At 38.3% G+C, this 27,403-nt stretch overlaps 3 protein-coding genes and 1 pseudogene across 3 annotated transcripts; 3 read left to right on the plus strand and 1 right to left on the minus strand.

Annotated features, from left to right (window-relative positions):
* LOC108637624 (olfactory receptor 5W2-like) lies at positions 3,379-4,314 on the plus strand. The gene has a single exon (XM_018058951.1). The coding sequence runs from the start codon at positions 3,382-3,384 to the stop codon at positions 4,312-4,314; it is 933 nt and encodes a 310-aa protein (XP_017914440.1). The 5' UTR covers positions 3,379-3,381.
* Positions 9,950-10,879, plus strand: LOC108637625 (olfactory receptor 5W2-like). Its single transcript, XM_018058952.1, has one exon. It carries the CDS (start codon positions 9,950-9,952, stop codon positions 10,877-10,879), a length of 930 nt encoding a protein of 309 aa, XP_017914441.1.
* On the plus strand, positions 16,906-17,920 carry LOC102190601 (olfactory receptor 5W2-like). Its single transcript, XM_005701883.2, has one exon. It carries the CDS (start codon positions 16,976-16,978, stop codon positions 17,918-17,920), a length of 945 nt encoding a protein of 314 aa, XP_005701940.2. The 5' UTR covers positions 16,906-16,975.
* LOC102171897 lies at positions 26,024-26,955 on the minus strand (annotated as a pseudogene).

The raw sequence follows: 27,403 nt of genomic DNA on the forward strand, positions 1-27,403 counted from the left end.
AAAAGGAAATTATTGTGTCCTTCAATGAAACAGAATTCTGATTCTGACACATGAACAACATGGATGAGCCTTGATAATATTTCACTGAAGAAAAGAAGCTTGAGAGGAAGAAAAAATACAATACATATTGCATAATTCTGTTTATATGCAAGACTAAGAAACTGCTCAGAGTCAGAATATAGATTAGGGGTTGCCAGGGCTGGGGTTAGCAGGGACAGGGAATGAGAGCTAATAGGTGTGGGCTTTCTTACTGAACTGATGAAAATGTTCTGGAGGTAGATAGTAGTGATGACTGAAAAGCCTTGAAAACACAATAAAACTTTAAAAAAACCTGTCTACTTTAAAAGGGTGAATTTTATGGTGTATGTGATATGAGTATTATATTTCAATATAAAAGAAAATACAGTAGGAACGCAGTCAATACCTCCTAAATGAGGCATGAAAGAGAATGTTTCAAAAACAATGAAAATGCAAAGAAGTTAGAAGTGATGGAGGGAAGGACCTTTTTGAGTTTCCTTAGGTTTCCTGTTTTAGGAGAGAAGGAGGAGATGGTTTCAGGGTAACTGTTAAGCAGTCCTAAAATTTGCCGTTTTCTTCCTAACACAAAGCGATTTGGTAACAACAGTGAAGCACAAAAGCTCAGCTGGTGCTAAGCTGTTTTGAATCCTCAAGGGAATATAGAGAAACAGAAACATAATTAATGGAGTTGTTTATATAACATCAAAGCGTAAGGGCAGTAGTGCTGCGATTTAAGTCCTAATGTACCTGGTAAAATAAAAGGCCACCTGCCTGTGGGTCTTCCCTGGTGGCTCAGATGGTAAAGCGCCTGCTTGCAGTACAAGAGACCGAGGTGTGACCCCTGGATGGGGAAGATCCCTGGGAGAAGGGAAGAGCAACCCACTCCAGTATTCTTGCCTGGAGAAGTCCATGGACAGAGGAGCCAGAGAGGGTCACACGGGATCACAAAGAGCTGGACACGACTGAGTGACTGACACACCCTGGTTGTTGTTCAGCTACTCAAGCCCTGCTCATCTCAGGTAAGTTTCTAGATCCTAACTTAAGGAATATAGGAGAAAACACTTAACTTTTTGAGAAAAAGTTTTGTAAATGAAATATTTTATACCTCCTATTCTCTAATATCTGCATTTAATGGCTAGTAATATTTTCTTCTCAGAACTGAATGAGTCTGAACTTGTTAATATCCACACATAATTACTTTTAATTTATTTCATTTTATCCTTGGTTCATGGGAATGCCTTCACTCTTTTTATCATTTTGTAAGTAATAAAAAACAATTTAAGGTATATATTGTTTTATTGAAAAAATAGTGGAGGTACCACAGTAAAAATAAAAACATGTAGAAGTTCATCTCCACATGAACCATATGCCCTGGGGGTCTCAAAGCGTCAGATATGACTGAGCGACTGAACTGAACTAAGGGAAAAAGTCTATTACTTATATTCTGTTCTCAGATACATTAAATATATATATACACATTCACACACATAAATACATACATATAAGATAGGGAGAAGTCTATGTATTTTAGAAGTATTTATTGTCACTTTTCATTTATATTTTATTAAATTAAAGGAGATTTTTTTTATTTAAAATCACTTTATTGCTAAAAAATACCAGAACAATCACAACAGTAACATCAAAGATCACTGATCACCATAACAAACATAGTAATAATGAAAAAGGTTGAAATATTGTGAGCATGACCAACATGTGACCCAAAGACACAAAGTGAGCAAATGCTGTTGGAAAAATGGCGCCAGTAGACTTGCTCAATGAAGGAGCGCCACAGTCCTTCAATCTGTGAAACACACCACATGCAAGAAGCACAGTGAAGTGCAGCCCAACCAAACAAGCTATGCCTGCACTTGGGGGAGTTGCGTAACATTTGCCGATATACTTATGAAAGCTCATATGGGGTAACAGGATCTGAGATTTCAGGGGAAAGAACATGAGGTACCTGGCAATGAATATACATATGGCTGCTAATGCCTTGCTGGTTCAGGGTCAGTGACAGCTCTGCACTCAGGAAACCTTAATCCCAGACAAACTGGGACAGCTGGTCACCCACATCACCCTCTTCTTACAGAACCATCCCGGTGCTAAACCTTTCCCCTCTTTCCTTCAGCACTGCCTTCACCTTGGCAGGCCTGCAGGCCAGGCCTTCTCCTAACCACAGGAATGATGCTGTTTTACAAGGGAAAGTCAACTTGGTGACTTAGCCTCAAGGTCAGGCCCAATTAATTCTCTCCCAGGCCTCCCACAGCCCCAGAAAGTGCACCTTCCTCTGGGAAGTCCCTACAAATCCTTGTTGATGAGCCAGAAAGAGCATTTGGCTTTTTCTTCAGATTTCTTTTTTATGGCGTGCTATTGTTCCTATACTTTTTTATTGTTTTCTCACTTGTGGACTCCATTTACCTCCAAATTACTTTTGCCAACTGCTATGCTGAATCTTGTTTTAAACTACTGATTTGATACTTTGGTGCTGAAATAACTAAGCCATCTCTGAACGGTCCAGTGTTTACAAATTGAGATAGAAATATGTTCCTATCATAAGTTGAATCCAGAAAGGAGATTTAAAATCTAAAGTGATGCAAATGTATGTGGTACATTCTGTTGCTTTTATTTCTTTTTAACTTTTTTCTTCCACTGGTCAATAGATTCATCCCTTGACTACAACTATTACAAAAAGAGATAATGAGCATTGTGGAAAAGCAATTATAAATTTCTAGCAAAAAGGTAAATAGTACTTAATTCATGTATCTCCAAATACTAAACACAACATAAACTAAAATCTGTACCATAAGAATTTTTTTATTACTGCTAGACAGTGTTATACTCATTGTTTCTGGAACTAAGTTAAAGACTCTTAAATTGATCATGTGTTTTTGAGAAACATAAATTTTGTAATTATCTTTTCTAATCATTTTTCGTATTCAAGTGAATATTTTCAAGAATAGAAAATGCTTAGTCTCATATCTTAAACCTGGCTTCTCTATCACTGGTGTCTCTTACAAATTATTTTGAAGAGATAAGGAGAGTGGAATTTGTTGATATCTACCCACTGAGATAAGGAAAATAATGCTCAGAGAAGAGCTTGTGGAAAGGAGTATACCTCATGAATGATATCTAAATTTACATCACTATTTCTCAAAGCTTAATTCCAGATAATTTTTATTACTGCTTAATATATAGATATCCCTCTTCAAGTATACATACACCTGACATGAATTATTTTCTAAATATAAAGGTATAGAAAAAAATCATGCTCTATTTTATATTTTGCAGATGTGCAGAAGTGTTACACATCCAGGTGTCATTTTCTTGATCACTTGCTAAAACTTTAGACAAGAACAAAGAAGAATGAGTAGAGAGAATTGCTCCTCCTTGACTGAGTTCATTTTCTTAGGAATTACTGAGAACACTGAGAACAAAGTGATCCTATTTACAATGTTTCTCCTTGTTTATCTCATCAATCTTCTGGCAAATCTGGGAATGATCACCCTGATTAGGATGGATCCCCAGCTGCACACCCCCATGTACTTTTTCCTCAGCCACCTCTCCTTCTGTGACCTCTGCTATTCCACAGCCATCGGCCCTAAGATGCTGGTGGACCTATTTGCCAAGAACAAGTCAATCTCTTTCTGTGGCTGCGCTCTGCAATTCTTGGTCTTCTGTATCTTTGCCGATTCGGAGTGTCTCCTGCTGGCAGTGATGGCCTATGACCAGTACAGGGCCATCAGCAGCCCCTTGCTCTATGCAGTCAGCATGTCCAGGAGGGTGCGCTCCCTGCTCGTGGCTGGGGTTTACCTGGAGGCAATGGCAGATGCTCTGATACACACGACATTAGCATTCCGCTTATGTTTCTGTGGGTCAAATGTGATTAACCATTTCTTCTGTGATTTACCTCCACTTTTCCTCCTTTCCTGCTCTGATATACAGGTCAATGAGTTGGTGTTGTTTATTGTTTTTGGTTTCATTGAGCTGAGTACAATTTCAGGAGTCCTTGTCTCTTATTGTTATATCATCCTTTCAGTCTTGAAAATCCACTCTGCTGAGGGGAGGTCCAAAGCTTTCTCCACCTGCACTTTCCACCTAACTGCGGTGGCCATTTTCCAGGGAACTCTGCTCTTCATGAATTTCCGACCAAGCTCTTCCTACTCTCTAGATCAAGACAAAATGACCTCATTGTTTTACACCCTTGTGATTCCCATGTTAAACCCTCTGATTTATAGTTTGCGGAACAATGATGTAAAAGAGGCCCTAGAAAAATTGAAAAATAAACTATATTTTTAAATATTTTATTATATATCTCTACATATGGCTATACACATATAGTAATTGCTTAATTAAAATTATATGGCATGATACACGAGAAACATAATTTTTCCAGATTCCTAAATGAACAATTATTTGTATTAAACCCCGCTCTTAAGAGATATTGCAGTTCCCCTCAAATGTTATGCTTAGTATGTGGCCAGAGTTTCTATAAGGCACTTGCTATTTTTGAAAAACCTTTTGACATTTCTAGCTGTGCTAATTCTGGAGTAATTTTCCATTCAAACATTATTTCAATTTCACTAAGACATTATGCATGTATTGAGCAATCTTCCACCACTTAGGTGCTTTATATTTTATATAGTACTTTTTTTTTAGATTTTAATGAACTTAAGTTGGTGCTAATATTAGACAATAATGAACTAAACAGTCAAGTAAGTCATAATTAGACTTAAAATCATCATGGAATAAAAAATTGAGTGCTGTAAATCCAAAAGCAAACTCTATAAAACTAGTATAAAGTAAAAGCATCTTTGGATAAAGATATTCCATCTCATATCTAAGAAAGATCCATTTTGGGTGATGAACAGATAGCAGTCAGAGGATGTGACCATTGGACAAGTCTTGAAGTAGAGAATCCCCTGTCTTTAGCGGCAAAGAAGTCATGTTTTCTGCAACATGGGATATTCCAAGGATGTTAATCTAAGTAAACTATGTCAGTCGGGGAAAATTAGTACTGTATGACCTCATGTACATGTGGGATCTAAAAAGGTAGAAAGAACTCATAGAAACAGAAAGAAGATTATTGGTTGCTAGGAGTTGGAAGGTGGGAGAAATAGGGGATGCTGTTCAAAGTGTGCAAAGCTTTTGTTATTACATTTGACGAATAAGTTCTGGGGATCTAATATCCATGGTGACTCTAGTTAACCATGCCATATTATAAGCCTGAAATTAGCTACAAAAGTGGATCTTAAATGGTCTCACTATACACACACTACAATGGTAACTATGTGAGGTGTGAATGTGTTAACCAATTTTAGTGTGGTAATCTTTTCACAATGTATACATATATCAAATCATCACTTTGTTTATCTAATGAATGCAAATACTATTTGACAGTTATATCTGAATAAATCAGGGGAAAAAAGAAGAAAGGAAGTTGGAAATTAGGTTACAAAGAGCAATGGGGAAAGCCTTGGTAAACTGCATTCCTGCGCTGCCATTATCAGCTATCAGCACTGTGTCATATCACCTAAGATGATTGCCTTTCCTTTTCCCTCATTTTCCACCATTGTTAAACATCTTTCTTTGTCTCTTTGAATTCCACAAACAAGCATCTACTTAAGGCATTATTTTACTTTCTGTGACCTTAGGAAGCAGCCCAGTCACACCAGATACCAAGATGGAAGACCATGTTTGAGGAGTATAGAGAATTCAATTGCTATCTGTTTGGGAGGGCCTAAGGAGGACATAAAAGTGTAATGTCCAAGATGTTTTTTCCAATTTTATATATAACTAATATAAATAATAGAAAACAAATTATTTTAAGAAAAATATTACAACTGGACATGGAGCAACAGACTGGTTCCAAATAGGAAAAGGAGTACGTCAAGGCTGTATATTGTCACCCTGCTTATTGAACTTATATGCAGAGTACATCATGAGAAACGCTGGGCTGGATGAAGCACAAGGTGGAATCAAGATTGCCAGGAGAAATATCAGTAATCTCAGATATGCAGATGACACCACCCTTATGGCAGAAAGTGAAGAGGAACTAAAAAGCCTCTTGATGAAAGTGAAAGAGGAGAGTGAAAAAGTTGGCTTAAAGCTCAACATTCAGAAAACTAGGATTATGGCATCTGGTCCCATCACTTCATGGGAAATAGATGGGGAAACAGTGGAAACAGTGTCAGACTTTATTTTGGGGGGCTCCAAAATCACTGCAGATGGTGATTGCAGCCATGAAATTAAAAGACACTTACTCCTTGGAAGAAAAGTTATGACCAACCTAGATAGCATATTCAAAAGCAGAGACATTAGTCAAGGCTATGGTTTTTCCAGTAGTCATGTATGGATATGAGAGTTGGACTGTGAAGAAAGCTGAGCACCAAAGAATTGATGCTTTTGAACTGTGGTGTTGGAGAAGACTCTTGAGGGTCCCTTGGACTGCAAGGAGATCCAACCAGTCCATTCTAAAGGAGATCAGTCCTGGGTGTTCTTTGGAAGGAATGATGCTAAAGTTGAAACTCCAGTACTTTGGCCACCTCATGCGAAGAGTGGACACATTGGAAAAGACTGATGCTGGGAGGGATTGAGGGGGCAGGAGGAGAAGGGGACGACAGAGGATGAGATGGCTGGATGGCATCACCGACTCTATGGACATGAATCTGAGTGAACTCCAGGAGTTGGTGATGGACAGGGAGGCCTGGCGTACTGCAATTCATGGGGTCGCAAAGAGTCGGACACAACTGAGCGACTGAACTGAACTGAACTGAACTGAATAGAACTCCGTTGATTTAGAAAAAATCGTCACCATGCACAATTTTTAAAATGAGACATCTTCACTCATGTGTTCTATATACATAAAAAATTCCCAAAGCAAGTATGTTTTTATCCTTGTAATTGTTCTCTGTTCTTCATTTGATAGTGAAAAATGCATAACAATAAATATTTAGAAACCACTACCTTTACAAATCCTAGCACCATATAGTTTAGGAAGTACAAAGCAACCATTGATTTCATTCCTGTGGCCTTTAATATAATTAAAAAAAAAAAAAAACCTTAAATAAATAAAATAAACATAATTCAGAAAAGAGTGCACTATTTAGACGATGTCAAGGTTTCCTGGTTAGGGAGGCTTGTGTTGGAGTTTTGGTGGGTGGAGCTGGGTTTCTTCTCTCTGGAGTGCAGTGGAGTGACCCGTAATGGGTTACGAGACATCAAAGGTTTTGGGATAATTTTGAGCTGCCTGTATATTGAAGCTCAGGGGAGTGTTCCTGTGTTGTTGGAGAATTTGCGTGGTATGTCTTGTTTTGGAATTTGGTGGCCCTTGGGTGGAGCTTGGTTTCGGTGTAGGTATGAAGGCATTAGATGGGCTCCTATTGCTTAATGTTCCCTGAATTCAAGAGTTCTCTAATGTTTTCAGGCTTTGGATTTAAGCCTCCTGCTTTGATGTGATGAAGTCACAAAATCAGTGAAACGTCCTTGGATGATAGGTGGCTGGAGAATAGGGAAAAGCTGATATTTGGTAATGAGGGCTATCTTGAAAGGGATTGACAGGAATGTTTACAGTGTCATTAGTCATATCAGCTGAACAGTAGAAACAAGCCAGTGTTCATCCTTCCGAAAAATGGATCGCCAAAGTATATTATATCCTTAACATGAAATGCTATTCAGCCACATAATGAAACAAAATTCTAACACATGTAACAACATGGATGAAACTTGTAAATATTTTACCCAAGAAAATAAACCTGACAAGAAGCACACAGACACAGCATGATTCTCTTTATACGCAAGGCCAATAATAGGAAACCACACAGGATCAGAAAGTAGATTAGCAGTTGCCAGGCTCGAGAGGGAGAAAAGGAGAGTGAGAGCTAGAAGGTGTAGATTTCTTCTGGGGCTGATGGAGATGTTCTGGAAGTAGATTGTAGTAATGAGTGAACAAATTTGAAAGTGCACTAAAAATCAAAGAACTGTATACATTAGAAGGATGATTTTATGACATAGGATTATATTTCAAGATAAAAGAAAATGTGATCAAAGTGTAATATTCTGACATCAGGTAGTGAAGGAGAATATTTTGTGTTCAAAAACACAATGAACAATCAAAAAGAGCTGGATGAAGGGGCATCTTTCAGAATTTCACTAAGTTTCCTCTTTGACTCGAGAAGGAGGAGGTAGTTTTCGGGTAGCTGACACGCACCATACACACCATTTGCTGTACCCTTCCTTCCAGAGAGCAATTTGGACACAATAATGAAGCAGAAAAACTCCGCTTCTGCTAAATTGTTTCTGAATTCACAGGGGAATGTTGTGCTGGTTGTCCTGTTTCAAAGTCTGTCTGACTCTGCACCCTCAGGGATGGCAGCGCACCAGGCTCCTCTGTCCTCCACTATCTTCCAGAGTTTGCTCAAATTAACGTCCATTGAGTCAGTGATGCTATCTAGCCATGTCTTCCTCTGCCAGGGGAATATACGGAAGCAGAAATATAATTAATGAAGTGTTTGAATAACACTAAAGCCTAAGGGCCATAGCACAGGGATTTAAGTCCCAATATACCTGGTGAAATAAAAGACCAAATGCTCATTACTGTTCAGCTACCCAAGACCTGCTCTTTCCAGGTACGTTTCCAGATCCTAACTGAAGAAAAAGCAGAGAAAATATTTAAACTGGGGGGAAAATAAAAGTTTGTAAATGAAGGACTTTATGCCTACCTACTCACTAAAATCTGCACTTAATGGCAAATAATATTTTCTTCACAAACTTGGAAGAATCTCTCTGAACTTGTTAACATTCATCATGTAATTTTATTTTCATGCTGGCTCACATAAAAGTCTTTGCTCTTTTTTCAATGAGCAACTGTACATGAATTTAAAGTGTGTTTTGTTTTATAGAAACAAAAAAATTAAGGTGTGTTTTCTTTTATAGCGTAGATATCACAATAAAAACAAAAACATTTACAAATTCACCTCCATGTAGACCAGGTACTATATTTACTTAGGTCTAAAGAAAAAGTCCATTGCTTTCACTTACATTAAATAATATACACAGGCATTCACATAAACACAACAGAGGGAGCAAAGTCTTTGCATTTTAGAAGGATTTATTGTCCCTTATCTAATTTACATTCAATTAAATTGAAAGTCATTTAAAATCTAAAGTGATGCAAATATATGTGGTACATTCTGTTGTTTTCACTTCCTTTTAGCTCTTTTCTCCCACTGGTCAAGAGAGTCATCCTACACGGTAACCTCTCCACAAAGAGGTAATGAGCATTATGGGAAAGCAGTAGCAAGTTTCTAGGAGCAGGTCAGTAATAACTTATTTCATGTCTCACCAAATGCTAAGCAGAGGATAAGCTAAAACCAGTAACACAATGATTTTTGTTATTACTAGTCATTGATGTACTCACTGTTTCTGAAACTAAGAAGAACATTCTTAAACCAATCATGTCTTTTTGAGAGACAAAAAATAGTAATCTTTTTTGTATTCAAGTGAATATTTTTAAACAAAGGGAAAGCTCAGTACAAAGTCTTAGAATCTGGTCTTGCTAACACTGGTGTCTCTTCCATGTGGTTTTAAAGAAGTTTAGAAAGGCAAAATCATCCAGCTCTTCTCTCTGATATGAGAAAAATAAGGCTCAGAGAAGAGTTTGTAGAAAGTAGCAGCCTCATGAGTGGCAACTAGATTGACTTGAAACATCCTCAAAGGTCTTCCTCATATGCCTTTTATTATTGCAGAATAGACAGTTATGCCTCTTTAAAGAGTAGGTACAAGACTGGATTATTTTCTAAGGATAAAAAGACAATTAAGGAAAAATAAGCATGCTCTGCCTTATGATTTTTGTTGTTGTTGTGCAGAAGCATTAAACACCCATATGTGATTTTCTTGATAACTTTCTCAAAAGTTTGCACAAGATCTAAGAAGAATGGAAAGAGAGAATTGCTCCTCCGTGACTGAGTTCATTTTCTTGGGACTTACTGATAACGCTGAGAACAAAGTGATCCTATTTACAATGTTTCTCCTTGTTTATCTCATCAATCTTCTGGCAAATCTGGGAATGATCACCCTGATTAGGATGGATCCCCAGCTGCACACACCCATGTACTTTTTCCTCAGCCACCTCTCCTTCTGTGACCTCTGCTATTCCACAGCCATCGGCCCTAAGATGCTGGTGGACCTGTTTGCCAAGAACAAATCAATCCGCTCCTATGGCTGTGCTCTGCAATTCTTGGTCTTCTGTTTCTTTGTCGATTCTGAGTGTCTCCTGCTGGCAGTGATGGCCTATGACCGGTACAAGGCCATCAGCAGCCCCTTGCTCTATGCGGTCAGCATGTCTAGCAGGGTGCGCTCCCTGCTCATGGCCGGGGTTTACCTGGTGGGAATGATAGACGGTTTGATAAACACGACATTAGCATTCCATTTATGCTTCTGTGGGTCAAATGAGATTAACCACTTTTTTTGTGATGTTCCTCCTCTCCTGTTGATATCTTGCTCAGACACACAGGTCAATGAGTTAGTGATATTCATGATTTTTGGCTTCATTGAATTAAGCTCCATTTCAGGAGTCCTTGTCTCTTATTGTTATATCATCCTAGCAGTCTTGAAGATCCACTCTGCTGAAGGGAGGTTCAAAGCTTTCTCCACCTGCACCTCCCACCTAACTGCTGTGGCAATTTTCCAGGGAACTCTGCTTTTCATGTATTTCAGGCCGAGTTCATCCTACTCTCTAGATGAAGACAAAATGGCCTCATTGTTTTACACCCTTGTGATTCCCATGTTAAACCCTCTGATTTACAGCCTAAGGAACAAGGATGTAAAACAGGCCCTGGAAAAATTGAAAAATAAATGGTTTTAGTTTTTTGTATTAGGCAGTTGTGTACACCTATGCATTCATATACATATATTGTTTGTTGATTTACTAAAATTAAATGATAGGATACATGAGAATAATAATTTCTCAAATTATTAAAGTGATATTTGTACTAAATCCTAATTCTGTTTCCCCCACACATGTCATGTTTCATTACGCTTTAAGGATTTATGTGTGTGTGTGTGTGTGTGTGTGTGTGTGTGTGTGTATGTGTAGCACTTTGTCTGTGTGAAAACCTTTTCTGTCTTTTCCATTGTGGTAATTTTGTTCATTGTTTAATTCAAACATTGCTTTCAATTACACTAAGATTTATTGTGTATTTACTCAGTGGTCTTTGAGCCTGTAGCCTTTTTATATATTATTCTAGATCTTATAGTTTATGCACTATGGAAGTTAGTACTAAAAACAAATTTAAAAAACAGTCAAGTAATTCATCATTGGCCTCAAATTCATCATGACATAAAACATAAAGGGCTATAATTTCAAAACAAAAGTATCTAAAACTATTCAAAAAGAAAAGCTACTTTGGATAGAGATCTTCAGTCAAATTTTAAAAAGATTCAATCTGGGAAATGAAAAGTTTGTAGTCAGAGGATCTGACAGTTATTCAGATCTTAAAGTGGCATTACTGACTCAATGGACATGAGTTTAAGTAAACTCCAGCATTGGTGATGGACAAGGAGGCCTGGCGTGCTGCAGTCCATGGGGTCCCAAAGAGTTGGACACAACTGAGTGACTGAACTGAACTGAACTGAGTTGTACATGTCTATGTCTTTTAGAAGTCATGTTTTCTACAACATGGAAGAACTGTGAGGTCATGTGTTATGTGAAATATTAATAGAGAGGAAGACAAGTACTATATGATCTCACATATGTGTAAAATCTGAAAGGTCAAATTCAGGAACTCCCTGACAGCCCAGTGATTAGAACTCAATGCGTTCATGAACTGGGTCCAGTTTGATCCCTAATCAGGGAACTAAGATCCCAGCAAGCTGAGTGCTACAGTCCAAAAATAATAATAATAATAATAAGATGAAATTCACAAAAACAGACTGAGTTGAATGTTGCTAGGGCCCAAAAGGTAGGGGAAATTAGCGATATTGCAAAAAGTGTACAAACTTTGTTATTTGATGAATAATTTAGGGAGATCTAAATGTATATGGTATATCTAGTTAACAATAATGAAAACTTGAGAAATTTGCAAAAAAAAGTATGTCTTAACTGTCCTCACTATACACACACTCAAAACGGTAACACTGTGAGATGAAGCCTGTGTTAATCAACCTTATTGTGCTAATCATTTCTCAATGCATACATTATATCACATTCTGTACTTTTAATTACACATGGTGTACATTTGAATAAGTTCACATTACATTTGAATAAGTTCACTTCAGTTCAGTCGCTCATTCGTGTCTGACTCTTTGCAATCCCATGAATCACAGCACGCCAGGCCTCCCTGTCCATCACTAACTCCTGGAGTTTACCCAAACTCATGTCCATTGAGTTGGTGATCCCATCCAGCCATCTCGTCCTCTGTCATCCCCTTCTCCTCCTGCCCCCAATCCCTCCAAGCATCAGAGTCTTTTCCAATGAGTCAACTCTTCACATGAGGTGGCCAAAGTACTGGAGTTCCAGCTTCAACATCATTCCTTTTAATGAATATTCAGGGTTGATTTCCTTTAGGATGGACTGGTTGGATCTCCTTTCAGTCCAAGGGACTCTCAAGAGTCTTCTCCAACACCACAGTTTAAAAGCATCAATTCTTCGGTGCTCAGCTTTCTTCACAGTCCAAATCTCACATCCATACATAACCACTGGAAAAACCAAAACCTTGACTAGAAGGACATTTGTTGGCAAAGTAATGTCTCTGCTTTTGAATAGGCTATCTAGGTTGCTCATAACTTTCCTTCCAAGGAGTAAGCGTCTTTTAATTTCATGGCTGCAATCACCATCTGCAGTGATTTTGAAGCCCCCAAAAATAAAGTTTTGTGACACTGTTTCCACTGTTTCCCCATCTATTTCCCATGAAGTGATGGGACCAGATGCCATGATCTTTGTTTTTTGAATGTTGAGCTTTAAGCCAACTTTTTCACTCTCTTCTTTCACTCTCATCAGGAGGCTTTTTAGTTCCTCTTCACTTTCTGCCATAAGGGTGGTGTCATTTGCATATCTGAGGTTATTGATATTTCTCCTGGCAATCTTGATTCCAGCTTGTGCTTCTTCCAGCCCAGCGTTTCTCATGATGTACTCTGCATATAAGTTAAAGTTTTATAAAAATAAGATATCTAAAGATTAGATTTTAAAAACATACAGAAGAGCTCTCTACTTGTTAAAGTACAATATTGTGCTGTTGTTATCAACTATCAATTCTTCTGCACTTCTTCCAAGATAATTTTCTTTCCTGCCTCCTCATCTTCAACCCTGGTTAAATGCCCACCTCTCTGTGGTTTACAAATGATCACCTTTAAGGCATTGCTTTAGATCACCCTTTTTGTGAGCATTCTTTGCTAAAGAACTAGCATTTCATCCTTGTTAACAAGCACTGAATTTTGCCCAGGATATAAAATAAATAAACATGAATTTACCTAAAAACAGTCGGCAACATTTTTTGACTATTACTTATGTCTCAATAACACAAAATTCATTGAAGATTTGTTAAGTATCTTAACACACACACACACACACACACATAGACACATATCTCACAACAGTGTATATATATTGTATGTATATACACAACAGTTTTTTGGAAGATGCATAAAATTGTTATGGACACTAAGATAGTATTCTTATAAAGACATGTATTTGTTAATTGCACTAGAAGTAAGAAGCTATAACTTCTTGATATTTGACTATTACATCTGACTTTGATATGGCTTCCTGAAGGCTAAAACACTGAATCAGTTTGCTGAGAAAGCTAGGCTACAATCCAATCATATATTTGAAATGCCATAAACTACTGAAGAACATTCTCATTTACACATTAAAACTGCAAAGTTAAAAGCCTCAGATGGTCTTAAATTTTCCAGCTGCCATTGTAAATAAAATGTCCTTATGTAAAAATATTTCAGAATGAAAAAATAAAGCCTATGAAATCCCTTTGCTTTTCATGGTGGTATTTGTAAAACACTATGGTGATTGCAGCCATGAAATTAAAAGACGCTTACTCCTTGGAAGAAAAGTTATGAGCAACCTAGATAGCATATTCAAAAGCAGAGACATTACTCTGCTGACTAAGGTCTGTTTAGTCAAGGCTATGGTTTTTCCAGTAGTCATGTGTGGATGTGAGAGTTGGACTGTGAAGAAGGCTGAGTGCTGAAGAATTGATGCTTTTGAACTGTGGTGTTCAAAAGACTGAGCGACTGAACTGAACTGTGCCTGGTAACATAAAAGCCTATCTGCTTATTCAGCTGCCCAAGACCAACTCATCTCAGGTAAGGTTTCCAGGTAACGATTCCAAGACTCTAGAACAATAGCTACTGTTTTGGTAAAATAAATTTGTAAATGAAACATTTTATGCCTGCTGCTGCTACTGCTGTTAAGTCGCTTGAGTCGTGACCAACTCTTTGTGATCTCATGTATTTCACATCCATATACGACCACTGGAAAAGCCATAGCCTTGATAGACAGACTTTTTTGGCAAAGTAATGTCTCTGCTTTTGAATATGCTATCTAGGTTGGTCATAACTTTCCTTCCAAGGTTAGTCCTAGCTTTTCTTCCAAGGCACAGTGAAGTGAAGTCACTCAGTTGTGTCCGACTCTTTGCAACCCCATAGACTGAAGCCTACCAGGCTTCTCTATCCAGGGGATTTTCCAGGCAATAGTACTGGAGTGGATTGCCATTTCCTTCTCCAGGAAACCTTCCCAACCTAGTCTCAAACCCAGGTCTCCTGCATTGTAAACAGACGCTTTACCATCTAGCCACCAGGCAAGTTACAAGCATCTTTTAATTTCATGGCTGTAGTCACCACCTGCAGTGATTTGAAGCCATAAGGACTTAAATTCATCATCAATTCTCTTTAATACACATATCTTGTTTTTGCCTCTTTAATAAGAGAGGGAATTGTGAGTCATAAAAAGGCTTTAACACCTGAGTCAATCTTTATTCTAAAAAGATAAAGTGCAGGAATAAAATAAGTGCATTTTCCCCACTTTCATTTCTAATGTTTGTTAGTGGAATCCAAGTATCCCCACAAACTACATCATATCATTGCCTTAATGAAAAATAATTGATTTTAGGTATGGATTATTTGAATCTATTGGCATTTCATGCATTGCTTTGACATTTCTTCATATACTTTCATTGCTAGAAATATTGCTAAATGACATAGAGAAGGTGAATATTTCAAAAAGAAGAAACCAAATGAATAATAGGAAGATGTAAATTACTAAGTTGGGAAATCTTGTAATTCATCGGATCTCTGCTTTGACTAGGTAAGGGGAGTTTAGATTCAGTGTAACTGTGCAGCTTAGACTTAACATAATCTGTATTTTTCTTACTGTCAGATCAATATGTTGACAATAGTGAAGAAATGAAGCTCAATTTTTGCAAAGGTTTTTACTGTTTTCACAGGGGAAAATACAGAGCAGAAAATATAATTAACCAAATGTTAGCAAACACTGAGCCAGAGGGTGGATGCTTCAGAGACTTAAGTCCCAAATGCTACCTGGCAAAATAAAAGGTTACCTGTTTATTTTTTAGACATCAGTAGCAAGGACGTGGGGTCGCACAGAGTCGGACATGACTGAAGCGACTTAGCAGCAGCAGCAAGGACAGAAAGCCCTGCTCATTCCAGGTATGTCCTTGAGTCTCCAGATTTAAGAATAGAGGAGAAAAACTCAGCATTAAAAAATGAGAAATTTATCAATTAATTACTTATGCCTACCAATTCAATATAATAAACTCATGAATTTAAAAATCAGAAAATATTTTCTTCTCAGAATTGGAAGAATCTGTCTCTAGCATCTATAAAATGATTGTTTAATTATTTTCTTTTAATTTAGATTCACAGGAAAGCCTTTACTCTTTGTCACTGGGGAAGCATATACATATGTTTTTAAAATTTTATTTCAAACATAATATAGGCAGAACACTATAAATAGCAATATTTGCAAACTTAACTCCATGTAAATCATATGCCAATATGTACTTAAAGAAAACCTGTCACCAATATGCTAATTCTTAGACCAGTAGAGACATGCAGACATGACGCAAGCAGATACACACACAAGGAGGACACTCGACACATCGGAAGTGTTCATTACACCTCATCTCATTTTCTTTTTAATACAAAAGTCCATTAAAATCAAAGACACACAATTGTGTGTGTTAAATTCTGTTGTTTTCACTTCTTTGTATCGTTCTTCTTTGGCTGGCCAAGGGATCCATCCTCTGGCACCAGGGCGAAGCAGAGATCAGTAATGAGAAGTGTGGTGAAGGAGCAACACGTTTCTACAGTAAAGGTCAATAAGGCCTATTTTATGTCTACCAGATGCTGAAGGTAACTGACCAGGACGGTAACATAGTAATTTTCATTATGAATGGTTGCTGATATGCTCTAGAATGTATAGACAATCATTTCAAATCAACATTAGCTGAGCTGTATTCTGAGAAACATAACAATGGTAACAAATTTTTGTGCCCAAATGACTATTTCCAGAGATGGAAAATGCTTAATCCTATAACTGACAGCCAGGTCTCTCAAACATTGGTGTCTCTTCTATGGTATTTTGAACATAAAATAAGACATTAATTCTTCCAATTATACCTCCAGAGGTAAGAAGGCAAAAACCTAGGAAAATGAAAAACTCAGAGTTTTATATACATCATAATGACATGCAGACTTAGATAAAACTTTTTCAATGTGTAATATAGTTTTTTGTTTGTTTTTATTTTTCCAGGTAGGTACCAATGTTCCTTTAAAAAGTAGGGACATGATTGGGTGATTTTCTGAGTATAAAATGACATTTACACAAAGAGGCTGTGCTCTCCTTTACAGAGATTTTGCAGATGTCCGTACATTTATCTATACTTTTCCTGATCATTTTGTCAAAAATTTAGATAAGAAAAATTAAAGAATGGAGAAAGAAAATTGCTCCTCTGTGACTGAATTCATTTTCTTAGGGATTACCAGTGATCTGGAAGTGAAAGTGACCTTATTTGCCATGTTGCTGATGGTCTATCTCATTAATCTTCTGGGAAATCTTGGAATGATAATTTTGATTAGAATGGATCCCCAGCTGCAAACACCAATGTACTTTTTCCTCAGCCACCTCTCCTTCTGTGACCTCTGCTATTCCACAGCCATTGGGCCCAAGATGCTGGTTGACCTTTTGGCCAAGAACAAACCAATCCCCTTCTACGGCTGTGCCCTACAGTTCTTGATTGCCTGTACCTTTGCAGATTCTGAGTGTCTCCTGCTGGCAGTGATGGCCTATGATCGATACAGGGCCATCAGCAGCCCCTTGCTCTATGCGGTCAGCATGTCCAGTGGGGTGTGCTCCCTGCTCGTGGCTGGGGTTTACCTGGTGGGAATGACAGATGCTTTGATCCACACGACATTAGCATTCCACTTATGCTTCTGTGGGTCAAATGAGATTAACCACTTCTTCTGTGACTTACCTCCACTCTACCTTCTTTCTTGCTCTGATACACAGGTCAATGAATTGACATTATTTATTGTTTTCGGCTTCATTGAATTGAGCTCAATTTCAGGAGTTCTTGTCTCTTACTGTTATATCATCCTAGCAGTCTCAAAGATCCACTCTACTAAGGGGAGGTTCAAAGCTTTCTCCACCTGTGCCTCCCACTTAACTGCTGTGGCAATTTTCCAGGGAACTATGCTCTTTATGTACTTTAGGCCAAGTTCAATCTACTCTTTAGATCAAGACAAAATGACCTCATTGTTTTACACCCTTATGATTCCCATGTTAAATCCTCTGATTTACAGCCTACGGAACAAGGATGTGAAAAATGCCCTAGGAAAACTAAAAAATAAAAGGTGGTTTCAAAGATTTATATAACACATATGCACACACATATAGTAGTTATTTTTTTGCAAAATTATATGGTATGATACATGAGAAATATAATTTTATCAAATCATTTAATAAATGAGTATCTATACTAAAGTTCAGCCATAGGAAATTGTTGCAGTTTTCAAAACTTGTCATGCTTCGTTTTATGTCTTGACCTTATCTATGAAACTCTGTGTGGAACTTCCTGGCTCTTCAAATTCTATCATATTTTTGTGTGTATCCATTCATTCAAACATTATTTCAAGCGTATTAATATTTATCAACTATTTAATTCTTCTTTGTCTGCCTCTAAGTGCTTTACATTTCTTTAAAAACCCATTAGTTTGTATAAAAATGGAACTTATAATCTAGATGAATAAAGAAACATTTACTAACTAACCACACATACATTTCATAGTAAAGTTTAAGACTTTCATTAATTAAAAAAACAAATATAGGGTTAAAAATCTAGGAACAAATGTCGAAACATAGTGTGCAGAAGAAAGGTTTTCTTGAAAGGAGATATTGTCAGATCCAAAAATTTGGGAAGGAAATGATTCTAGGAAGATAATTTGACACTTACAGAGGTCTTGAGCTGAGCAGCTGTGTACCTTTTCCGGGGATTCCCAGTGGCTCAGTGGTAAACAATCTGCCTGCCGGTGCAACAGATGCTGGGACTCGGACTTAACCCTTGGGTCAGGCATATCCCCTGGAATAGGAAATGGCAACTTGCTCCAATATTCTTGCTTGGAAAGTTCCATGAACTGAGGAGCCTGGCAGGCTGTGGTCCCTAGGGTCACAAAGAGCTGGATGCAACTGAACACACAGACACATACGTACACACACCTTTTTAGAATTAAGAAACCCAAAACTGAAAGCAATTTGGACTCGGCGGGAGAGGGAGAGGGTGGGATGATTTGGAAGAATGGCATTGAAACATGTATAATATCATATATGAAACAAATCGCCAGTCCAGGTTCGATGCAGGATACTGGATGCTTGGGGCTGGTGCACTGAGACGACCCATAGGGATGGTACGAGGGAGTAGGAGGGAGGGAGGTTCAGGATGGGGAACACATGTATACCTGTGGCGGATTCATGTTGATGTATGGCAAAACCAATACAACATTGTAAAGTAATTAACCTCTAATTAAAATAAATAAATTTATATTTAAAAATAAACAAATAAATAAAATTACATTTCCCTAGCAGAAACAAATAAATAAAAAATAAAGTGCCTTGGTAAATTGTATAGTTTTCCTTAATAATTAGCTATCAACTCCTCCCATTCTTAGCTCTGATTAAAAGTTCCTTTTTATAGTTCACAGACAACCATTTCCTTTAATCATTCTGTTTAATATTGTCCTGTTTGTGAAATCATGGCCTACAGTATGAGATTGTGAACAATCTTTGCTCAAGGAGTCTACATTCTGTCTGTATTATCCAAAGCACTTACCTAATGTTTGGGACACAAGTGGAGAAAGAGAGAGAGAGAGAACAAAGTAAAGAAAAAGGAAGGAATAAAGGGAGTAGATAACATTTGTGAGTGTTCATTAGACATCAATAACTAACAAAATAAAAATTAACTGAAGATATGGTATGTGGCTTGAATGCATATATATATAATAAATTTTAAGAAAGAATATAAAATGGTTGTGAATACCAGGGTGCTGATCTATAAAGAAGATACATATCACACTAGAAGTAAAGAGCATTCATCTGGATACACTCTTAATGTGTATCTATTTTGTGGGTTTCTGCTCTAGAATCTGATGCTAAAGCACTGAATCAGCATGTCTAAACAATACAGATATATTTGAAGAAGCATGTAAAATTCATGCACTTGTTTATTACAGTTGCAAAAGTTAAAAAAACCCACTGTTTCTTAGATTTTCTAGCTATTATTGTAGAGTGACTTTGTGCAAAAAACATTTCAGAATGAAATTCAAGCCCAAGAAGATTCTCTGGCTTCCACAGGGGGCATTTGTGAGAAACTGACCTCTTCCACAGAATCCTACTGGAAAGAACTTATGAATAATTTTTTTTAAAAAAAGACTTCAGAGGTTTTTACCTGTACTATGTTTTCTCATTTTACACACAATATTTTAGAACTGTTATTTATCAGCAAAAACACGGTAGAAATCATTTTTGGGGCTATATTGTCCAAGAAAAATGGAGTGTTGGTGGATTGTTGCTAATTTAGGGAATATAAATGTGTAATCTGGTTAAGTAATCTCTCTCTATTTGACTGCCCTGTATCAGAGCATGTAGAGATTCATTTGATCTACAAATTGGCTGTTATTATGAGATCTAGTGGATGTGAACTAAAGGCAAGAATATTTTAAGTCCTATCAATGGAATTATAAAATTAAAATTGACTTATTCAACTGTCTGAGGGCCTCCAACCTCAATTTACCAGTATCTCCCTGGAAGGAACTTATACACATAGATATACCTCAGCTTTTGTGACTATCCTAGGGATATGGTAAAGAATCTGCCTGGAATATGGGAGACCTGGGTTTGACCCCTGGGTCTGGAAGATCCCTTGGAGAAGGAAATGGCTACCCACTTCAGTATTCTTGCCTGGAGAATTCTGTGGACACAGGTGCCTGGTGGGTTACAGTCCATGAGGTCACAAAGAGTCTGACATGACTGAGGCTGACATGTCTCCATATCATCTGACTCTGGCAGACAGTAAGACCTTCATTCAAGGATGTCACAGAAAATTTAAGCCATATCAAACACTTTCCCAACCCTGACAGTGTAAAACTAGAAATCAGCTAGAGAAATAAGTTTAAAAATTTTACAAATGTATGGAGATTAAACATATCCCTGAACAACCAGTAGTTCAGAGAAGAAATAAAAAAAGAATTTAAAAATATCCTGAGACAAATGGAAATAGGAAAATATCATGACCAAAATTAGAGGACAATAACAAATTACAATAAACACAGCTTTAAGAGAAAAGTTTGCAGTGAAAAAATGCTTTCATTAAGAAAAAAAAAGCTAAGACCTTTTATACCCCAAGGAACTAGAAACGCAGAACATGCTAAGTCAAAAGTTAGTAAAAGAAAAGAAATAACAAAGATCAGAGTTAAAACAAATGAAATAGAAAAAGTCAATCAACATAAAGGCTGTACTTTTGAAAAGGTAAGCAAAATGGAGGGAAAAAATAGCTAAATTTATCAAGAATAAGGGAGAAGTCTCAAATAAATACTATAAATGGCAGAAGGGATATGACCATTGATACTACACAAAAACCAAGGATCATAAGAAACTACTATGAACAATATACATCCCTTCCCCCACCCCCCAAAAAAAGAAATCAAATGACTTAGAAGAAATTGTTAAATTCCTAAAGCATAACACCCTACAAAGACTGAATGATGAAAAAATAGAAAATCTGAATAGACAAAATACTGATAAGGAGATTGAATCAGTTATCCAAAGCTCCCCCAAAAGATAAGTCCAGGATCACATGGCTTCATTGGTGAACTCTAACATTTGAAGAATTAATAATTTTTAATCTTTAAAAAAAAATAGAAGCATAGGCAGTGCTTCCAAACTCATATTATGAACCCAGAATTACCTTGATCTCAATACCAGAAAAAACACAACAACGAATGAAAATTAAGAGTCAATATTCCTGATGAACATAAATGCAAAAATTTCTGTTGGAAAACCAAATTCAAAACTGCATTGAAAAGATCATACACTATGATCAAGTGTTATTTATTCCAAGCATGCAAGGACAGTTCAACATGTGCGAATCAATTAGTGTGATATACCACATTAACAAACACAAGTAAAAGTAATTAATCATCTCAATAAATGCAGAAAACAAATGACAAAATTCAAAAATTTTTCATGATGAAATTCTCAGCAAAACAGTTAGGGAGGGAACCTATCTCAACATAAATAAAGGACATATGTGACAAACTCAGCTTCAGTTCAGTTCAGTCGCTCAGTCATGTCCAACTCTTTGCGACCCCATGAATCACAGCACTCCAGGCCTCCCTGTCCATCACCAACTCCCGGAGTTCACTCAGACTCACGTCCATCGAGTCCGTGATGCCATCCAGCTATCTCATCTTCTGTCGTCCCCTTCTCCTCCTGCCCCCAATCCCTCCCAGCATCAGAGTATTTTTCAATGAGTCAACCCTTCGCATGAGGTGGCCAAAGTACTGGAGTTTCAGCTTCAGCATCATTTCTTCATCACATTAAATAGTGAAAAGGTAAAATCTTTCCCTCACAGATAAGGAACAAGACAAGAATTTAAGTGCTTCTCAATAGAGTGAAACCCTAAGAGATCTGGTATCCCTGGAAATAGAGAAGTGCCTGATGGAAAGTGATTTTGGAAAATAATCATAATGAAGTAAGCAAGGACAAACTCCAATGTTCAAATATGTGACTAGAGAAGCAGATAATGGTGGTAAAGCTCTTGAGTGATATAAACACCCCCTCAGTTTCAGTTCAGTTCAGTCGCTCAGTTGTGTCTGACTCTTTTCGACCCCATAAACCGCAGCACACCAGGCCTCCCTGTCCAACACCAACTCCCGGAGTTTACCCAAATCAATGTCCATCGAGTTGGTGATGCCATCCAACCATCTCATCCTCTGTCGTCACATTCTCCTCCTGCCCTCAATCTTTCCCAGTATCAGGGTATTTTCAAATGAGTCAGCTCTTCACATCAGATGGCCGAAGTATTGGAGTTTCAGCTTCAACATCAGTCCTTCCAATGAACACAGAGGATAGATCTCCTTTAGGATGGACTTGTTGGATCTCCTTGCAGTCCAAGGGACTCTCAAGAGTCTTCTCCAGCATCACAGTTCAAAAGCATCAATTCTTCGGCGCTCAGCTTTCTTTATAGTCCAAATCTCACATCCATACATGACTACTGGAAAAACCACATTCTTGACTAGATAGATCTTTGTTGACAAGGTAATGTCTCTGCTTTTTAATATGCGGTCTAAGTTGGTCATAACTTTCCTTCCAAGGAGTAAGCATCTTTTAATTTCATGGCTGCAATCACAATCTGCAGTGATTTTGGAGCCAAAAAAATTTAAGTCAGCCCCTGTTTCCACTGTTTCCTCATCTATTTGCCATGAAGTGATGGGACCAGATGCCATGATCTTCGTTTTCTGAATGTTGAGCTTTAAGCCAATTTTTTCACTTTCCTCTTTCACTTTCATCAAGAGGCTCTTTAGTTCCTCTTTACTTTCTGCCCTAAGGGTGATGTCATCTGCTATTTGAGGTTATTGACATTTCTCCCGGCAATCTTGATTCCAGCTTGTGCTTCCTCCAGCCCAGCATTTTTCATGATGTACTCTGCATAGAAGTTAAATAAGCAGGGTGACAATATACAGCCTTGATGTACTCCTTTTCCTATTCGGAACCATTCCGTTGTTCCATGTCCGGTTCTAACTGTTACTTCCTGACCTGCATGCAGGTTTCTCAAGAGGCAGGTCTGGTGGTTTGGTATTCCCATCTCCTTCAGAATTTTTCACAGTTTATGGTGATCCACGCAGTCAAAGGCTTTGGCATAGTCAATAAAGCAGAAATAGATGTTTTTCTGAAACTCTCTTGCTTTTTCAGTGATTCAGCATATGTTGGCAATTTGATCTCTGGTTCCTCTGCCTTTTCTAAAACCAGCTTGAACATCAGGAAGTTCACAGTTCATGTATTGTTGAAGCCTGGCTCGGAGAACTTTGAATAAACTCCAGATTTTCTGAAATCGCTATTAGCTTAGAAAGGGCAGGATCGCTAAATTGAACATGACCAGTGCCAATAAACTACATTCAAGAACTATTTGTGAGATACCCTTTTGATAATGGAAGTGTCATTTTGTGGTTCTGAAAACTGCAGGAGAGTCAAATGTTTATAGAATGTGCAGCTACAACTAAAGACTTAAAATTAGACAAAGAAATATACTTTAAGTTAGAGTACTCAGCAATAGAAGCACTCATATAAGTCATTGAGTGTATTATGTATGCTATTTTAGCTTTTTAAATCTCCTGTGACAACTATATTCATTAAGGAGACGTCATCTAAAGTCTTACCCAGGTGAAGAGTTAGTCACCTAGTCCTGTCCATCTCTTTGTGTCCCCGTGGACTGTAGCTAGGCTACTCTGTCCCTGGGATTTTCCAAACAAGAATATGGAGTGGGTTGCCATTCCTTCTCCAGGGCATCTTCCTGACCCAGGGATTGAACCTGGGTCTCCTGCATTGCAGGGAGATTCTTTACCATCTGAACCACCAGAGAAGCTCCCTTACCTAGGTGAGCACAGTAGTAAATATTATGAATTTAGTCAGAAATTTTCATTTTTATTCATCCAGCAAGTATTCATTGAAGGCCAAATGTGTTTTCTAGGTAAATTTCTAGGCATTAGAGATATAAGATCCAATAATAATACCAGAAATTTCTAATCTCTTGGAGTGTATAGAGGGAGAAGGAAATGAGGCAAATAAATTATTGCATGTACTTAACATATCATCTGTTCCTAAGAAAAAAAATTATCATTAAGGGGGAAGAGAGTGATTATCTCATTTTATTAGATTTTCAGAAAAGACTTTTCTTGGTAGGTGGTATTTGAATAGGCACATACATGATTTAATAGAAATATATTTATTAACAGTAGATTGAGCACTAAAATATTTTGGAGCCTATTAACTTCCTTACAAGGTGTTTCATCTTTCTCCATTTCAAGCTATTATGTCAGTGAGTGTGGCAGTATGTATACTGTATGTCACTGAGTTCAGTGTGAGGATTGGCATGGTATAAAACAGACTCTACTTGAACAATCACTTATGAGCATTTGGAACTGAGCATACTATAGAGGGCTTCCCAGTTGGCACTAGTGATAAGGGACCTGCAGGAGACATAAGTGATTCTGGTTCAGTCCCTGCGTCTGGGAGATGCCCTGGAGGAAGGCTTGGCAACCAACTCCAGTATTCTTGCCTGGAGAATCCCATGGGCAGAGGAGCCTGGCAGGCTACAGTCCAGGGTCTCAAAGAGCCAGACATGAGTGAAGTGACTTAGCACACAGCACGCACATGCTATAGAGAGAAAGGATGATGATGTGTGGAAGGCACAGGTAGACAGGACTCTGTGATGCCCACAGGTAGAAAGTATCTTTAAATAGTGACAGAAGGAAAGCTAGGAAATGATGGCTGTGAACTTTCTTAGTTCGTTGAATTGGCTAAAGCAAAACAAGATCCAAAAGGGCGGCAGAATACTCATACAGAATATGTTTACTAAGATGGACTCACAGCAGGGAATACGACTGAAAGGATGAGTGTGAGAAACAGTCTATGCTCAGCTGTAGCACCAGCCAGAAGGATGGAACACAGCTTCTGGGGCACAACAGCTGTGTAAAGTGCAGGTTTACAAACAGCCAGGAAGAAGTTATGTACAACAATACTAAAAATTAGTTGTTGTTGTTGTTTAAGAGTTGTGTGTGGTTTAGGAGGAAAGAGAGAGAAGCGGAAGTCACACACCCTCCTTCCCTGTGTCTCTGTGTATCTTTTTCCGTCTCTTATGAGGACACTCTCATTGGATTTGGGGTTCACTTTAAGCTCATCTTGACTCTTACTTTAATTACATCTGCAAAGCTCTTATTTCCAAATAAGGTGACATTCTGAGTGCTGGGTGACATGGATATTTGGGAGACACTCTTCACCCACAGCACTTCCATGTTGGCTCAGAAGTTGAAGAAGCTCCCTGAAATGCAGGAAACCCAGGTTTAATCCCTGGGTGAGGAAGATCCCCTGGAGAAGGCAATGGCTACCCGCTCCATTATTCTTTCCTGGAGACTTCCACGGACAGAAGAACCTGGCAGGCTACAGTCCATGGGGTGGTAAAGAGTAAAACATGACTGAACAACTCACAGTTTCACTTTTCATACACCCACAACACACATCATTTTACACATGATATACAGCTGTTTTATTTGGCATTGAACTGAACAAAAGCTAAGAGATCAAATAGCCAATTTATGGCTCTAAATTTACGATCTAGTGAGTTGACTACATAATTTGAGTCATCATCTCTACAAGAAGATTTAATCAACACTATGTAATAGATCATATTTCTTTTGGACATACAGATCTTCAACCAAATTGTATTAAGTGATCCATTAATTTCCTGACACTCTCTTTCACATCTTTGTTCCTGAGGCTATAGATCAGAGGGTTCAGCATGGGACTCACTACTATATAAAACACAGAACATACTTGACCGTGAGCCATGAGTTTTGGGGCCTGGGTACAAAATAAAGGAACAGGATTGTCCCGTGGAGCATGGTGATGGTGGTCAGATGGGAGGCACAAGTAGAGAAGGCTTTTTGGCGTCCCCCAGCAGAGGGCATTTTATGATAGTGCCCAAAATGGAAATATACGTAGTGAGGATAATTGCCAGGCTGCTCACCTCATTGAATATGGAGATGGCAAAAGAGATCACTTGGCTGATGAAGGGGTCAGAGCGGGGCGACAGAGACAATGGCAGAGTGCTCACAGGGGAAATTATTTGTGATGTTAGACCCACAGAAGGATAATGTCTGGAGACGACAGCTGAGTGTCAGGGAGGAGACTACACCCCACATGTAGGGACAGGCCACTAAGGATGCACAGAGCTTTGGGGACATGACTGCTGTGTAGAGCATAGGCTTAGAAATGGCCACAAATCAGTCACAGGCCATCACTGCCAACATGAATGCCTCTGCCACTACAAACATACAAGCTGAGAACAATTGCATGATGCAGCCCGGGAACGAGAGGGTTCTGTCTCCCACAACCAAATTCTCCAAGAGTTTGGGTGGAACAGCAGAAATCAACCAAGGACAAGTGACTGAGAAAAAAGCACATGGGGCTGTGGAGTTTGGGACTGATCCTGATGATGGTGACCATGCCCAGGTTCCCCACCACGGTGACTGCATAGACGGTGAGGAAAACCAGGAACAAGGGAACCTGGAGGTCGGGATATTCTGAGAAGCCCAAAGGGTGAAGATGGCTCCGGCACTCTGATTTCCTTCAGCAAACCACATAATTCTTGTTGGAGAAAATCTGAGACAGCGATAATAAGATAACAATGATAATGGTGACAGTGCATGGATATCTCATTTATCGTGCAGCAGACATTGTGTTAAAATATTAGCACCTTAGTTTTGACCACTTCAGAGAAGGCAATGGCCCCCCACTCCAGTACTCTTGCCTGGAAAATCCCATGGACGGAGGAGCCTGGTAGGCTGCACTCCATGGGGTTGCTAAGAGTCGGGCACGACTGAGCGACTTCACTTTCACTTTTCACTTCCATGCATTGGAGAAGGAAATGGCACCCCACTCCAGTGTTCTTGCCTGGAGAATCCTAGGGACGGCGGAGCCTAGTGGGCTGCCGTCTACGGGGTCGAACAGAGTCGGCCCACGACTGAAGCGACTTGGCAGTAGCAGTTTTTGACCACTAAATAAGACTTTTGAAAAAAAAGACTTTGAATT

Source organism: Capra hircus, chromosome 15 (assembly GCF_001704415.2).
Source record: "Capra hircus breed San Clemente chromosome 15, ASM170441v1, whole genome shotgun sequence".
Taxonomy (NCBI): Eukaryota; Metazoa; Chordata; class Mammalia; order Artiodactyla; family Bovidae; genus Capra; species Capra hircus.

Bases quoted from the DNA above. Each gene is read 5' to 3' on its own strand.
- LOC108637624 (XM_018058951.1), top strand. From the start codon at position 3,382: ATGAGTAGAGAGAATTGCTCCTCCTTGACTGAGTTCATTTTCTTAGGA.
- LOC108637625 (XM_018058952.1), top strand. From the start codon at position 9,950: ATGGAAAGAGAGAATTGCTCCTCCGTGACTGAGTTCATTTTCTTGGGA.
- LOC102190601 (XM_005701883.2), top strand. From the start codon at position 16,976: ATGGAGAAAGAAAATTGCTCCTCTGTGACTGAATTCATTTTCTTAGGG.